Here is a 15,815-nt window from a genome sequence, read left to right on the forward strand (position 1 = left end):
GTAGTACTAAAGGTCAATTTTAGACACAATACCGGTATTACCGGTATTGCAATCCTTATTATCAATATGTTAATTTCGTTATTTATGTTGTTAATACAATTCTGAACATAATCAACAGATGGTGTATTATCAATACTGTTTAAATAATACATAATAATATAATAATGTCCATTGATAATTTACATTCTTATATTTTTTTAATTTTTCCTGTGGCTCTCTGGTAGGCCACATTAAAATCCCTTGCTATAAGTTGCGACAAACCAGCAAGGTTAAATGAACAAGGTTATGAGATAATAATAATATTTATAGAAATATAATTAATTATCAACAAATCACTTTTTCATATGTCCTGATTAATTAAGTAATTGTGCGAACAATAATGATATTGGTAGTAAAAGCAGAAATAAATTATTCCAATATTAATAAGAGTTTCGGTGTTGAGGCTGGGGGGGGGGGTCTGACTTGGCAGTCAAAATAGCTGTTAGATGCCACTATCAGCCGGTGGAGTAAAAAACTCGGAGAGATTTTTCTGGCGTGTCGAGTTGTATTATTGTCGGCTGTGATTTCTGTAGAGCGACTAGGATTGTCGTGATGTGCTCTCGCCATGCTAATGTCTATTACATGTCTCCACTGTTGTGACTCCATGACGTCTCCATGTCGTCTTTATTTTGCGTGCCTCTGTCATTCTGTGACCAAGTGGCACATTTTTGTAATGCTGGTTCGAGACAGCTCTGGTAAATCGCAAATTATGATGTTTGCGCTTTAAAATATAGAAACGGTCTAGAATGCCACTCTCGGAAACCAAAGGATAGAAGAATAATAGTACTATACGTAGTATAGAATGTATTGCCTAGCTAGCAATATATTGATTTTTGGCAGTTCTTATAAGTGATATGCAATATTTTCAATTATCAACGCAATTATTTGGTCGCGCGATCACTCTTGTTGTGTAAATTACTGTGTCTGTGTGTGGTTTTACTTTTAAGACGTGTTGGTTTATCTTTTCGTTTGTTCAAAGGAGTCGTTAGAATGACCTCCAAATTATTACTAATTGCGTGTGTGGTTAAAACCTCCACAATAATGTATATACTAACATATATAGAACTTTACAGACTGCTAAATATTTTATTTAGAATCATAGGTAAAATGTATTTGCAAGCATTGCTTCACAAAAGAAGATTTCTCACTACAAGAAAAATAAACTGCAACATTTTATTAAACTTATTTTAACATTACACTTTGGCAACTTTAATATTGCACAATAGCCACAATCTTTTAAAAGCAACTAATAATCACTGCTGCCATGAAAACTACCATTATAAGAAGTCAAGACATGACTCTCTCTCTCACACACACACACACTTTCTGATAGGCATTAACATGTATGGACGTGTTTCTTAAGATAATGCGATTTATTCTCAATTATCCTCGTCATATAAAATATGTGACACTTCGGCAGAACATCGAGAGCATCAGGAGATCATCACAGAGCACATCGGAACTCATACGAGTAGAACACATTGAGAAATCACGACATAAACACGTAAGCGATTTCCATTCGACACACCAAGACTTATCATTTCAACCTATAATTTATCACATATTTATGTGTTAAATTATATGTATTACTTAATAGTACAGCTGAAAATAAGCTGTTAGCAGCGTTTTCGACCCTTATCCAGTTGCAAAGTCAACTCTGACATAAAAACCTGAAAATACAGTACTCAATTAGATCGCAGAAGAAATGTGAATAGCTTTCCCTTTAATCTAATAACTAGCTGGTTGTTGATATGTACACGGTAGTAGTCTTCAACAGTTATCGTAAACCAACTTAGAATTACATTTTAAACTCTTCGCTTCGTCTTCAAATATTAGTCTGTTGTCCTACGGCTAAGTTAGCATATTGGGTTAAACTGTTTTGGTTCTATATTTGATTAGATATCTAGCAGTTGCAAATGAGTTGCGCAATTGCGAGGTTTTTTTAATATCAAGCTACGATGTTATTGTTATGTTGTTGTTTTTTAAATATCAAGGTTGCTACTCTATTTAAAAAAAGTCAAATATACTTGTATTTGTCGGCGTAGAACGGTATTTTGGATATTCACTCATAATATTTTATTTAAGAAAATCTCGAAGGATTTACTACCGGTTGAATGACACGATAGCCCCGATGAAAGTTAAGGCGTATAATTGATAATAACGTAATTATATATCGACATGATAGCTTTAATTAAAAGTCAATAAATTTGTTGATACTTATAATTGGTTGTCATTGGTTATATGTTATTTAGTACACACGTTCTCAGAAATCGACCAATTCAAGTAATGGCGGAAAGAATCAGGTACATTTAGTATGTGTAATATTTTCCGAAATATTAACATTTTAAAACTTTTATTTTTTCTTTGTAACGAATGTAATTTCTAAAGAATTTGACAGATAAGACTGTGCATAGGGTAGATCGAAAATATTGGCATTTTTTTTCGAACCGCTGTAGTGTAGAAAAATTGCCGAAAAGAAAAACGGCGTACAAAATTAAAAATCGGTAGACACCTTACGGTCTAGCATCGTACTAAAAGTTTATAAAAATTGAGCATTTTTTTTAATATTACAATTCTTAAATTATTAATTATTAAATTCTATGATCGACACGCTATAGATTTTTATTTTTGTTGAATGATTCAATAAAGCTATCATCAATATCTTAATAGTTTCCGGTCGCGTAATGTGTTCAAAAAACAAGAATTTGGCAAGTTTTATTTTGCATATAATCAAAGATTAAACATGGCTCCACTTGGTGCGAGTTCAACTGAGTTTGTTATTGCATGTCGATAGCGAAGTATTAGTTATTGTACATGTAATTTAATTTGAGTTTTCTATGTTGGCAGCGCAGTAAATTAGACAGCTGTCGATAATCACGCGCGTTCAAAGTGTCAAATGTTAGTTTGCAATAACACATTTACGAAATTAATAGCTTAACCACCAATTTCGTACAAAATTGTTGTTCTACAGAAACAACAATTTTGTACGAACTGTGTATCGAAATTAACTTGAAGATTATGGTCTACTGAGCGAACAATTCACAATGTAGTGAAAAAAATTGAAGAGACTCGAAACGTTGGAGATAGGGTTAGGCCTGTACATAATTGTGGCGGCCGTTCAATCGATAAAATTGTTGCTAAGACCTGGAATTGTCGATTCGTCGGCGCTTACAGAATTTTGGCTTTTCTTATGGCTCCTTTTAGCGCATTTTACATCTCGACTTGCACCTACACCCGTATAAAATTCTGATAACACAAAAAAAATGAAGTCCAGAGATCTTGGAAAGCGAAGCATTTATGCATATTGGGTGTTAGAGCAGCAGGAAGTTGATGCTGATTCTTCAAAGATCTAATGAGGCACATTTCCCCCTCTATGGATATGTTAATAAGCAAAATTTCCGCATATGGGGTAAGTTAAATAATCATGTGATACCATTACATGCCTAAAACGGTGACTGTTTGGTTCGCATTGTGGTCAGGCGGCGTCATTGGACCTTACTTTAAAAAAAAAAAGAAAGTCGGACTAAGTCAATAGTGAACGCTATATGATGTGGAAGACACGTGGTTCAAACAAGATGGCGCAACTTGCCACATATCGAATGCAACGTTAGATGTTTTGCGTGAAAAGTTCCTAGGTCGCATTTTGTAATGATTTGGCCGCCTAGATCATGCGATTAAGCACTGTTGGATTTTTTGTGTGGGGATACGCTAAGATCGTGTCTACGCCGACAAACCCGCAACATTTGAACACCGAAAAAGCAACATCCGTCAAGTTATAGCCGAGATTCCGTCCGAATGTGAGAAAAAGTCATCGAAAGGGTCGGCTGCTGCAAAAGCTTGATAAAATACATCAAATGCTCGATTAATAAAAAAAAATCGGAAAATATCCTTAAATGTGTATTTATTTTTTAAATAATTCGGAAACTGAAGTTGGATCATTTTTACATCTATTGAGACAGACGAAACAAAATCAAGAAACGCTCAATAAGTTATATTTGATAACTCTTAAATTATCAGAGAGTATATTCGAAATGAAAAGTTAAGTAAAAATTACGAGACAACATTTGAAGAAGCGCAAAAAATCTTGATACTAAAAGATGTTTTTGAAACGATTCCACTCACATCTGTAAAATCTGAAAAAAACTGTTTTGCAGCAGTACTATTTGTAACTAAACTATAAACATATGTAGACTGGGTTACATCAGCATCTATTACCTTGATTTTTTGTGCTCCCTAAATTTCAAATATAATGTAAAGATATTAACCATTAGAAGTCCAAAGGCATGTATGTCATGCCCCAAGTGGTTTTACATTAGTTAATTAGAAATACTTAACGACATACGACTTTCTGCGAGAACTCAGCGAATCGTATCCCAAAGCTCCCAAAAGAAAGGCGTTGGCATACGAGTACGGATAATAACAAAATATCCTCTTTTAAAGGTACCATCGGTTGAATACCACTGTCACACAAATAACTGACAGATCTTCAAATTGAAATGCGTTTTTTATAACAAAGTCGTTCACCTTGGAAAATTCTCCAAAATCTTTAATGAAAAATTTGTCTCTAGTGAAAGATTTAATGAAAGTGTCTCTAGGTCTTTAGTGAAAGACAAAACCGTTCCCACCGAGATCGTAGGAATAATCTAAAATACTATTTCCATGGCATGGAGCAGAATATTCTCGATTATTTTTTCCATGTAGTGGTCTCAACGTTTGGAACGGGTACAGGATATACCTTAAACATGTATTACATGAATAATAAGTAAGAAACATTATTTTTGTGATTAAATAAATTGTACTACAGTGGATTTAATAGAAAATAAAATATTATTCCTATATGTCATATTTTTTGACAATCAGCAATTTAATAAAAATATATGCTGTAATATTCCAAAATAATATAGCATAATATTTTTAATATTAAAAACATTCTGGGGATTTGTAAATTGTCCAAGGCCTTTTCGCCTGGGTAGTCTAGACGTCACTGGTTATGAAAATGGAAAATAAATATTATTTTTGTAGATATTTGCTAATAATAACATAATAATTACGCATGATGATTATTATAAAACTTGCTTTCACGTAATTCATTTAGTCTAACAGATACATGGCTTAAGACATTTAGCGTTTGTCTTCAGAACAGAGAGGTCGAAAATCACTCCAGCAAAAATGTTAGAATGTAAGTGAATTTTAAATCGTTTTTAAATAAAAATATGTATGTATGTATTTTAATAATTTAAAACACAAAAAAAATATAAATCAATTATCTCATAATTTGAGTTTAGCAATTATTTTTAATCAACCTACAAGAATCAATTTAATAAAAAAAACAACACCTTAAAAATACATTGTCCATTTATTATAACTACTTTTTTAATATTTAATTTATATTTAAGTTATAATATATATAAAATCCTTTTTATATATATTATAACTTAAATATAAATTACTTTTCTGGAAATTAATAAGATAAATACATTTTAATTAATGCTTTCGTTAAAGTCGACATTTGTTATACATATATTAAAAACAAATTATATACCAAACCTATTAATTATTTGTAAATTTTGGGCACATAATACAAGCTAATAGACTTCGTGATTTCCGATAACATAACGAGGTTGTTTTATCAACATTCTCTAGATAGATTTCCTTACGGTCTCAGAAAAAATATGATGAAAAGGAAAAGTTGTACAAAAGATCTGAGCATTTTAAAATCTCACTTGGGAAATGTTTCAAATAAGGCATCAACAATGCTGGTGTTTTTAATGCACCATAACAATGTGCTTAGTATTTTAGACTTGTGCTTAGAATCCCAGTATGATAAAGTTTTACTTACATTTAGAACGAATACAAAGAAATTCTCAAGATATTTTTATTTTAAGGAAAATAGATATTCGAGTTGAGAATAAAACAATTTTGTCTCTTTGTCGATACAGACTGTTGGCTATTTATCTGATGTTCAAAAAATACCAGCTCAGTTTCCATATAAAAGTTTTTCAATTACTCTATATTAGAATTATGAGTACGTTTTTATAAAGCAATTACAAATATTTAAGGGACAATATATCTTAAAAAAGGAAGTTTACGATTTAAAAATATTGAATGCTGAAAATAATATATTGGTCCGAATTATTAGATATTGTTATTGACGACGTATCACCTTATTGAGGTTGTATTTATTACTAGATTTAACCAAATTCTATCTGATAACCCATTAGTTGCTGTATCAAACCTTAAATTATTTAAGAACATAGAAACTCAGCGTTTACTAACAATAATATCATAGTTAAATACCAAAATAACAAAAGCACTGAATACCTACATATATATTTCTGTTCGATGAAGAATCTTATTCAAGTCAAGAACGTCCTAAGTTGTTTAGCGCCCCAAACATCCCACCCCCCTTTATATTATAAACTCATTACATATAAACATTACTTCAACATCAATTATTGTACGCGATTAATCTGCATTTTAAGATTTATTAACTACACAGTGGTTTAATGTCATATTATAATTACTGTAAATCAACGCCACAAAGAAAGTGGTTAAAACCACTGCATGGTAACTACAGAGCAAAGAATATAATGGTAACCAACCAAGGTACGCCTAAAAGAGCAAGGGGTTGCAGAGACTATTTTCATCGCTCTATTCGCTATAATTATCTAGTAGCTTCACTATTGGGAGAAGTAAAAAAAATACTTTTAGGCCTTTGCTATGCTAACATTAAAATATATCATTTCATTTCAGTGTAAACCTTTTTTAATGAATGTAAAATTTTGTTTTCTCGTCTGGAAAAGCATTAATAATACTTAAAATATAAAGTTTTTGGGCATTTCATTTTATATTGTAAGGTGATCAGACATCCTCTTTTGAGGAGTAATGTCCTCAAAAATTTTGCCCTTCTTTGACCTCATTAAAAAACATAATCCAAAATTACCTTTTTTAGCTCCCAAAGCAAAGTAATTTGTTCTCCTTAAACAAAAATTCGGTGATGACATTTGTTCAGCTCTCGCAGCAATTATGTTCTTTGATATTTTCAAAATCTAATCTCCATACTACTTTTATAAATATATATATAGCTAATGAATTAAGACGCTCATTCGATTAAGTTGACCTGAGATAGGCCTTAATAAGTTTAAGTTTGCTAAAACTTAATCAATATATAAATTCCGTAAAACATTTTGTAGCTTGTTAATTTTTATACTGGAGTATTTTAAAGCTACAAGGTTTATTGTGCGAACAAAGGATGTTTCGCTAAACGAAATAAGAACATCACAAACTTCAATAATGTATGTAGCCTTACAATATTGTTTCAATTTAGCACATCAATTTAAGAATAGTTAAGTATTTACAAAAAAATACCCTCATGTACGCATATATATATTTGTCTTGGCAAATATATAAATACAAATTTATGTATAGGTATATTATATTTCAGGGTTTTATTTTTGTAACCTTATTTGTTACAATTTTGTCATATTACCAAAAAAATTCTTTATATCATATTATTAATTTAAATATATTGAAACGTGACCCATTATAATGATTTCCCAATTATAATCATATATGTGTATTTATTGATAATAAGCTCATTTATATAATATTATGATAACTTTTGAACTTAATTGTCCAAAACTTATCTTGTTACCCATAAATAACATAAAAATTTCCTTAAATGATGTTTCAATGTATAAACACCATTATCTACAAGACATAAAATTACTGAGCGTGAAAATATAATTGTCATTATGAAGTAATCGTTTATATTATTTATTTCAGTAATCGAATTCTTAATTGGCAGCTACATAGGAAGAGCATTAACATTATTTTTACTATTATTCATACTTTTGTATGTCTATTTCACATGGACCTTCGACTATTGGAAGAAGAGAGGCATAAATTATCTCAATCCGACGGCCGTTGTAGGAAATTTTGGAAATTGGGCGTTTTTGAAGGCCGATGTTGGCACTATGTTCAAACAGATTTATGATCAAACTAAAACAAGCGATTTTGTCGGCATATGGGTATTTAGGAAACCGGCCATTGTCGTTAATTCACCGGAGCTTATTAAAACTGTATTGGTGAAAGACTTTTTACATTTTGCCGATAGAAGCACACAGGCCGATAGGTCTCACGATCCGTTGGGATCGGATAACTTGTTCTTCGGTAAGAATCCTCATTGGAAGGTCATGCGGATCAAGCTGACCCATCTCTTTTCATCAGCCAAGATGAAGAACATGTTCCAATTGATGAACGAAATCGGTGAAGATCTTGAACACTGCATTGCGAGAACTGACAGTACACCAATTGAAGTGAGAGATTTGTCTGCGAGATACACTACGGATGTGATCGCGACTACTGCTTATGGTTTAAAAGCTAACGCTTTAGGCGATGAAAAAGCACCGTTCAATGTTTTCAGAAAGCGCTTGTTAGACTTCAGATGGATAAGAGCCGCTATGTTCATGTCAATATTCTTTCTACAAGAAATTGCTAAAATTGCAAAGTAACAACATTTATGAGGTTTAAACACCTTGAATTTATAAATGATTGTATTTTATCGATAATTTCAGGTGCAAAGTTTTTGAAAAAGATTGTGCCGATTGGTTGAGAAAAGTTTTCTGGAACGCGGTGGAAGAGAGAGAGAAAGCAAAGAATGTCAGGAATGATTTGATCGGAACGCTTATTTCATTACGCAATGAATCTACAAATGATGATATAATAAGTGAGTTAAAATTACATTGAAAACTTATCACACTATCTCATAATTTATTTAATATTGTTTTATAGAATTCTCCGGCGATAGTTTGGTTGCACAAGCAGCAATATTCTTCACAGCAGGAAATGAATCTTCCAGTACCACTATGTCCTTTTTGCTATACGAACTAGCTTTACAACCTAAAATACAAGTAACCGTTTCATAAAATTATTTATTATGCACCATTTAATAAATAAATTTATTATGTATGTATATTAGGAAAAGTTGGCAGAAGAGGTTGATGATATGTTAGCTAAGAATAATAACATGGTGACTTATGAGTGCCTTCAAAATATGCCATACTTGGATATGTGCTTTAAAGGTAAGTTTTATTATATGATCATGTTATATGTAATCAAATTAAATTAATATTATATTTTAGAGACCCTCAGAAAATATCCCCCTCTTCCGTTCTTGGATAGAGAGTGTACGAAAACATACAAGTTTCCAGATTCCAATTTAATTATAGACAAAGGAATGATTGTTTACATACCGATGATGGGACTACACCATGATCCAGATTTCTTCCCAGAACCGGAAAAGTTTTTACCGGAAAGGTTCAGCAAAGAAAACATGGCGAATATAAGACCTTTCACGTTCATGCCTTTCGGCGAGGGACCAAGAATTTGCATTGGTAAAATATATAGGAAATAATAAAAAAATGTATCGTATTTATAATGTATTATTTTTTAGGAGAACGTTTTGGAAGTATGCAGTCTAGAATTGGAATGATACATATAATGAAAAAATTCATGATCAGGACTTGTGCAAAAACTCAAATTCCTTTGACTTTCCAAACTTTGTCGCTCTCCCCGACGACTAAAGAGGGAATCTATTTAGAGTTTTATCCAAGGAAATAATAATATATTATTTAAAATAAATAATATAATATTATAAATTAGATATAAATATTGAATATCAATGTGTTTACTATTTGATGCAATAAATCATATAAAACATTGCATTTCTGTATTTATTTTTTTAAATAAAGAAAATCATATTGGCTCTCAACTCATTGTCGGTCGCACAGCGGGGCGGCATCACCTAGACAGATATTGCGATCTCATTTTTTTGTGTGAAAAATATAACTTTTAGGGTTCGTCTACTTTCCTAGAATTTAGTTTTTTTTCAATATTATATGCTTAGACCATGCCCATACGGCGAGATACATTCTCTTTCGCTCGCTCACATGTTAAGTGATGAGTGAGTAAGAGATAAGGGCATGCAGAACACACGCCCTTATCTCTCACTATCACTATCGTCACTTAACATGCAAGCGAGCGAAAGGGAAAGTATCTCACCATATGTGCCTGGCTCAGACATGTATTAAGCCAAATGTTTGATATTTATATAAACATTTGATTTTGATTATTAGCTGTGTTGCAGCAATGATCCAGAGAGGACTTCTTTCATTATTATTTATTTTCTTTGAAATGATTGCTTTTCTAAATTTATTTTCCATTAAAATATGTATTTCTTAAACATTTGCGAGGTATAAAAAACTTTTTTTCCTTGATCCCTTGAGCGCAGTAGCATGTACGGACGAAGATGATCAAAGTAAATCGATATTTATGGTAAAGAAAATAAATACATACGAAGAACACATCCACTATCCACGAACGGACAAACAAGAAGATAATATACAAAATAATACAATACAAAAAATGGATAAACTCGCACCGAAAAGAAAAATATCTTATGATTTTTAAAAACTGGTGATGTAATTATTTTTATATCGTAATTTATATTTTATTTTATTAATAAACCATAAAAAAAAAACATAAATATTTATTATTATAGCTTTCAACGGTAATATCCGATAGGCAGCTATGCGCTCAGCGCGACCAGCGACGTAAATAAATGTCATGCGACCAGCGGCGGTTAAAATCCCTAAAAGACCTAATATTTTTCAATTTCTACCATGTCTGGATGGTGGACTTATAATTCCAGTCGATCATCTCTTTTTTTCAAATTTTTCCTATTGTCACGGATGAATACTGAATTGATTTAAGCTGAAGTATAATGTATTTATAAAAAAATAAATTAAACCAGTTTGTATATAAATAATATTTATTATAAAAAATTAACGATAAGTATTTAAACTTTTTTAACGGGTAGTCTAGCCATTCTTTGTTTTTCCATATCTTTTGCGACATTCCAACAATCGCGATCGAGGGTGGCGAAGCCTCTGGACAAACAGATGAGTCGGGTCAAAACGAGCAACCGATGAAGGTCGTCTTCAGTCGCTTCGTCTTCGTTTCTCATCGCAACAAAGTCTTCTTGTACAAACTGTAAAAGAAAACGGTGATTTTGAAGAAATATAATTAACATATAAAGAATATATTACTTGTTGAAATAGAATATCCGCTATTTTAAGAATTAACAGGAGCATATCACAAATGATATTGAAGAATATATTTTCTAATATATGAATTATAATATATAATAATATAAAAATATATATATAAAAAACATCTATTGATAATGTTGGATAACTATTATATAAATAGTTGATAATATAAAATATTTAGGAGTAATTGTAGATAAAAAATCAAATTTTAAGGAACATTGTATTTACATATTAAAAAAAATAGTAGACAAATAGGTATAATATCTAGAATGAGAAATACGTTAAGTATAAATACAAAAAAAATAATCTACAATACTATTATAATGCCCCATTTCAATTATTGTGCAACAATATTATAGATGCTAAATAAATTAGATAAAACGATGTTGCAAAAACTACAAAATAGGACAATAAGAGAAGGTTTAAATAAACATAGATTTACTAGTTGTAGAAGTATTGATATTCAAGAAATTTTGAAAATGAATATTTTAGTATTGTATTTATATATATATATAAGTTAGAATATAATATGTTACCAGAATATTTTAACAAGTATTTAGTAAGAAATAAATATGTATTTAAATTAAATACTAAAAATAGAGACAATTTAAGGATAGTTAGGTATAAGAAAACGAGTATGGCCAAGGGAATAATGTATAGAGGTGTGAATTTGTATAATAATATTCCTAGGACAATCCACAAAATTAAAAATGTAGCAGGTCTTCTCAATGGAATAAAGAAACACCATCGTGCATTAAGAAATAAATATTAAAGTCGTTTTTATATTCTGTTTATGTTTATATTATGTTTTGATTAAATTTGTTTAGTGTATTAACAATTAGGTATACTAGCTAAATAAATAAATTACTCACTAGAGGTTCTTCAGATATTTGATACTCGCTGTGCCGCACTCTTGTAAGATATGTCCTAATCTCGTCGGATATCTCTTCGTTCAGGTAATGGTCAGCGGCTTCGAAAATCTGATCAACGATTTCCAAGGAAGAACGCTCACTGATAAGGGGCAAGGCGAACTCAGCCTATACATCGAAAAGAATTTGTCAAAACATGTTCGTCTATGATAATCGACTCTCCGTCACCTTTAGTAACGACTGCCCCTCGGAGAGAATCAGAAACGGTACATCGCATGAGTACTCCATTCGGTAGAACTTGAAATCGTAATCAACCCTCTGCTCGCGCATAGTCTTATCCAATGTTGACAAATTTTGGATACCGGCAGTGTTTAACTTGCCGGGTTGCATCCGAGTCTCGTCCAAAACCAGATGTGTACTTTCGCTCAACTGCAATAGACCACCGGTGAGTCGATTGCGATCGTAATCCTTCCTGGAAGTGTCAGGTTAGAATCATTCAAAAATCGTTAAATGTTATAAGTGTAACAAACGATAACTTACACAGGAACGAATGTGGTATCGTTGAGATTATCCACTGTGAGTGGAAAATAATGGCTTTTAGTGACTATTTTCTCTATTATTTTGTAAATTTTTTCTGTGTATGATTCTGGCCGAACAGGTATTCCAAACAGGTTCAATGGGAAATTACCCAAGGTTAGAACATCGCGACGGATGTAACTGAAAACATATTTCTATTTTTAGTAATGAAAGATTCTAAGAGTTAATTGACGGTCATCGATTTATACATGCGAGATATGAGATGACATATGACGTAATCGGCGGCTAGTTGGTCCCCGAGCAAAATTTCAGTCAGAACCTTGCGCAAACGTAGCCTCGTTTCGTCAACTTCCTTCACTGGTGGTAGGTCTTAAAACATAAGAAAATTATAAGTGAAAACATTGCCAGTTCAAGTCTTGCTAATAATCAAATCTTAAATGACATTTTTTTTACAGATATTTCATATAATGAATTATCAATTAGGAAAACATTATTAGAAAGTGATACTAGGCGCAATTTATCTATTTAAAACCGAAAAAACCGTTATATTTTTCATAACGAAAACCGGCAAATTAAATTTATTTTGTAATTTATGACTTTATCATGTAAAAAACTTTTAGTGTCATTTTAAAATCTCAATGTGATTAAATCGAAATATTTTTTTCATATAGAGAAATTCATTCCATAAATGGCAGCACAATTAGCTTTAGTTTTTGCGAGTAGATACTACTGAATCTGTTGTCAAACATCAGAGAGCAAAAAAGTAATGGGTAGAAATTCCACCCGTTCCATAGATTACCATCAGCAAAAAGTAATGGGTAGAAACTACCTGTCAGTTAAGTGTTTAAATTTTAGAAATTTAATATTACGAATATTACCAGTGATTATTCATTTCACCAGAGTTTCAAGTCACCGTATCCAGTGAGTGAGGAAAGACATGAATAATTGTATTTGGTATATTGATAAAATATGTATTAGGACATCAAAATGCCAACTACTGGGGCTTTAACTATATTACCTTGGTTGACACCGTCACCCAAGAGCGGGTTGCAGTGACGCAGCTTCCGGACGCTAACAGCGTGTATCCTGGGGACGAGACCGGGTGAAGGGTGTAATTTTAGAGACTCAAAGTCGAGTTCTCCTTCCTGTGGAACCGGTTCGGGATCGGTTGAGAGGTAGCCAACGACCTCGACGGTGTCATTGAGCTTGAATCGGTCCGCTTCCTCGTAGACTTTTACCAGTGCTACTTCGGTCTCGCTCTCGCAGCGCTCCACAGCGGGTTCGCCGTCCCCTCGTTTCTTTGCAACCCCTCTCTCATCGTCTCCCAAAAGAGGCCTTTTTGTGGCTAGTCTCCCAGATGCAGGCTTCGAGTCAGGACCTCTGCGGTCGCGTCGGGCCCACTCATTTAGAGCCGGCACACCGATCACTCGAAACGTGTGCCTTTCGGCGCTCTTCAAACTCGGCGAGTTGTAGTCGATGACCTCGGACTCCTGAAACCGAATTGGATGTGGAAAAAGAGGAGGATAAGAATTATTTAATGTACTTCGAACTGTGGTATATGTACACGTGAAAAATAAATACATCCAAGAACAACATTAAATGTGCGTTTGATAAAAAAATATAATAACAGGAAATATAAATTTATAGCAATATGGTTGAAGGAGCGAAATACTAATTATCACTAATTAATTTAATAAAACAATTAAATAAAATTAATAAGATTTACCATTAGAAATAAAGATAAAAAATACGTCTTCAAATGTACTGTAAAAATCGATTAGATCTGGGAGTTTTTTAGGATCTATTCAACTCACTAGAAACAAATTATATTAAAATCTCACCAGCACGTCGCTCGTATCGCGGTACTTGCCGGAAGCGACCCGCGACAACTTTGTGATCTTGTCGACCACCTCGAAGGTTTCCAAGTAGAATTCGGGGTTGTACATATCCTGAATCATGCCTCGGAAGCGAACGAGATCGCCGTCTTTCGCCCGCCATGAGTCAAGCGACGGAATCTGCAAAAGAAGAGTGTTTTAGATATGAACGGTTGTTCTAAGATGTAGTCACGCGTACCTCGTCGAAGGGAGGCAGAACAGTAGGCTCCATATCTGACAAATAAATTTGTCGCGCCAAAAGCGGTGTTGCAAGCTGTTGACCTTTTCCCCTTACGTCAAAAAAATGTGAACGCTGCAAAATAATCACGTTGTATAATAAGGTGACCAGATATTCTAAGACACTAAAAATAAAAAGGCCATCTCGGAAATTTTTGTATATATAAGGAAGATAAACTACTGCAAGAGCTAAATAAAAGATCATCATGGATTTTTTTTGATCGAGGAAGACAAAGAAGGACAAATTGCTACGGGATCTCAATAAAAAGATTATTAAGGCAAGAAAGACATAAGTTTTGAGAAAGACAATTTTCCTCAAAAGTTTACGATCCTCCCCAAATGAAGACGTCTGGTCACCTTATTTATAACCAAGTTAGCAGATTTTTAAATATAGAGCTAAAAATAATTCGCCAGCAATTATGTTAAATAAATATCAGACGACTCATTCTGTAGGGCAAAATACCAACAACAAAAATTAGAGCTATTCTTAAAACGAAAAAAAGTGTATTTACTTATTGACATCATATTATTTGTTTAAAAGGTTATACAAAAGTATAAGGTTGATTTTTATATCACAGTACGCACTGTGGTTAGAGCAAGACGTTGTAGTAAATAACTATATTTAATACTAATTTCCCAAACGGTGTTGTGTTCTTTATATTATTATTATTCTTTGTATTATTATTATTATTCGCAGTCAGATTTATTTTTAAAGCTTCTATGCATTCTAGTATAGACAAAAGATTTATATATCATTTTATATTAGTTTACACTGAAACACAGTGTAGCGGTAACCATGAAATATATTAATTTGGGATTTGAGGAGGGTATTGTTTGTAAAAACAGGCCCGAGGAATTTTGACAGGCAGTACGGGCCATTACCCGGAGCGCCAACTTCTCCAAAGGGGCGTTTTATTCTATTCGACACTGTGTCGGAAGTTCGTATAAGCACAAGCTTGCGAATTTATTTTGGCGGTCCGCTAACCAATTCATATTTTTAAATTAAAAAAAATGATGTGCTATGTTGAATGCAGGATGCTTGTAAGAGCTAAAAAAGGGTCACCTTACATTTTTAAACGAACAAAAATGTGTAAGGTGAATTTTTTTGTCTGGGGCGCTAAATATCCTTGGGCTGGTTCTACTATTTG

At 32.5% G+C, this 15,815-nt stretch overlaps 2 protein-coding genes across 3 annotated transcripts; one reads left to right on the top strand and one right to left on the bottom strand.

Moving 5' to 3' along the window:
* Positions 1-1,397: 1,397 nt before the first annotated feature.
* Positions 1,398-9,762, top strand: LOC148239244 (cytochrome P450 6k1-like). Of its 2 annotated transcripts, none has more exons than XM_088186599.1 (7): positions 1,398-1,543; positions 7,825-8,548; positions 8,616-8,767; positions 8,833-8,951; positions 9,020-9,122; positions 9,183-9,434; positions 9,494-9,762. In XM_088186599.1, the coding sequence occupies exons 2-7, from the start codon at positions 8,016-8,018 to the stop codon at positions 9,658-9,660; spliced, it is 1,326 nt and encodes a 441-aa protein (XP_088042725.1). In that variant the 5' UTR covers positions 1,398-1,543; positions 7,825-8,015; the 3' UTR covers positions 9,661-9,762. The 2 variants fall into 2 exon arrangements, with proteins under 2 accessions (XP_088042725.1, XP_088042718.1); XM_088186592.1 differs by lacking the exon at positions 1,398-1,543 and adding an exon at positions 5,129-5,218.
* A 1,093-nt stretch (positions 9,763-10,855) lies between these two features.
* LOC148239245 (mini-chromosome maintenance complex-binding protein) lies at positions 10,856-15,008 on the bottom strand. The gene is made up of 8 exons (XM_088186587.1): positions 14,630-15,008; positions 14,398-14,571; positions 13,575-14,046; positions 12,805-12,925; positions 12,560-12,736; positions 12,248-12,491; positions 12,023-12,187; positions 10,856-11,089 (listed from the first exon to the last, which is right to left on the bottom strand). Exons 1-8 carry the CDS (start codon positions 14,873-14,875, stop codon positions 10,898-10,900), a joined length of 1,791 nt encoding a protein of 596 aa, XP_088042713.1. The 5' UTR covers positions 14,876-15,008; the 3' UTR covers positions 10,856-10,897.
* Positions 15,009-15,815: the final 807 nt, after the last annotated feature.

This window comes from Plectrocnemia conspersa, unplaced genomic scaffold, assembly GCF_051122295.1.
Source record: "Plectrocnemia conspersa isolate PC_06_02 unplaced genomic scaffold, ASM5112229v1 ptg000001l, whole genome shotgun sequence".
Taxonomy (NCBI): domain Eukaryota; kingdom Metazoa; phylum Arthropoda; class Insecta; order Trichoptera; family Polycentropodidae; genus Plectrocnemia; species Plectrocnemia conspersa.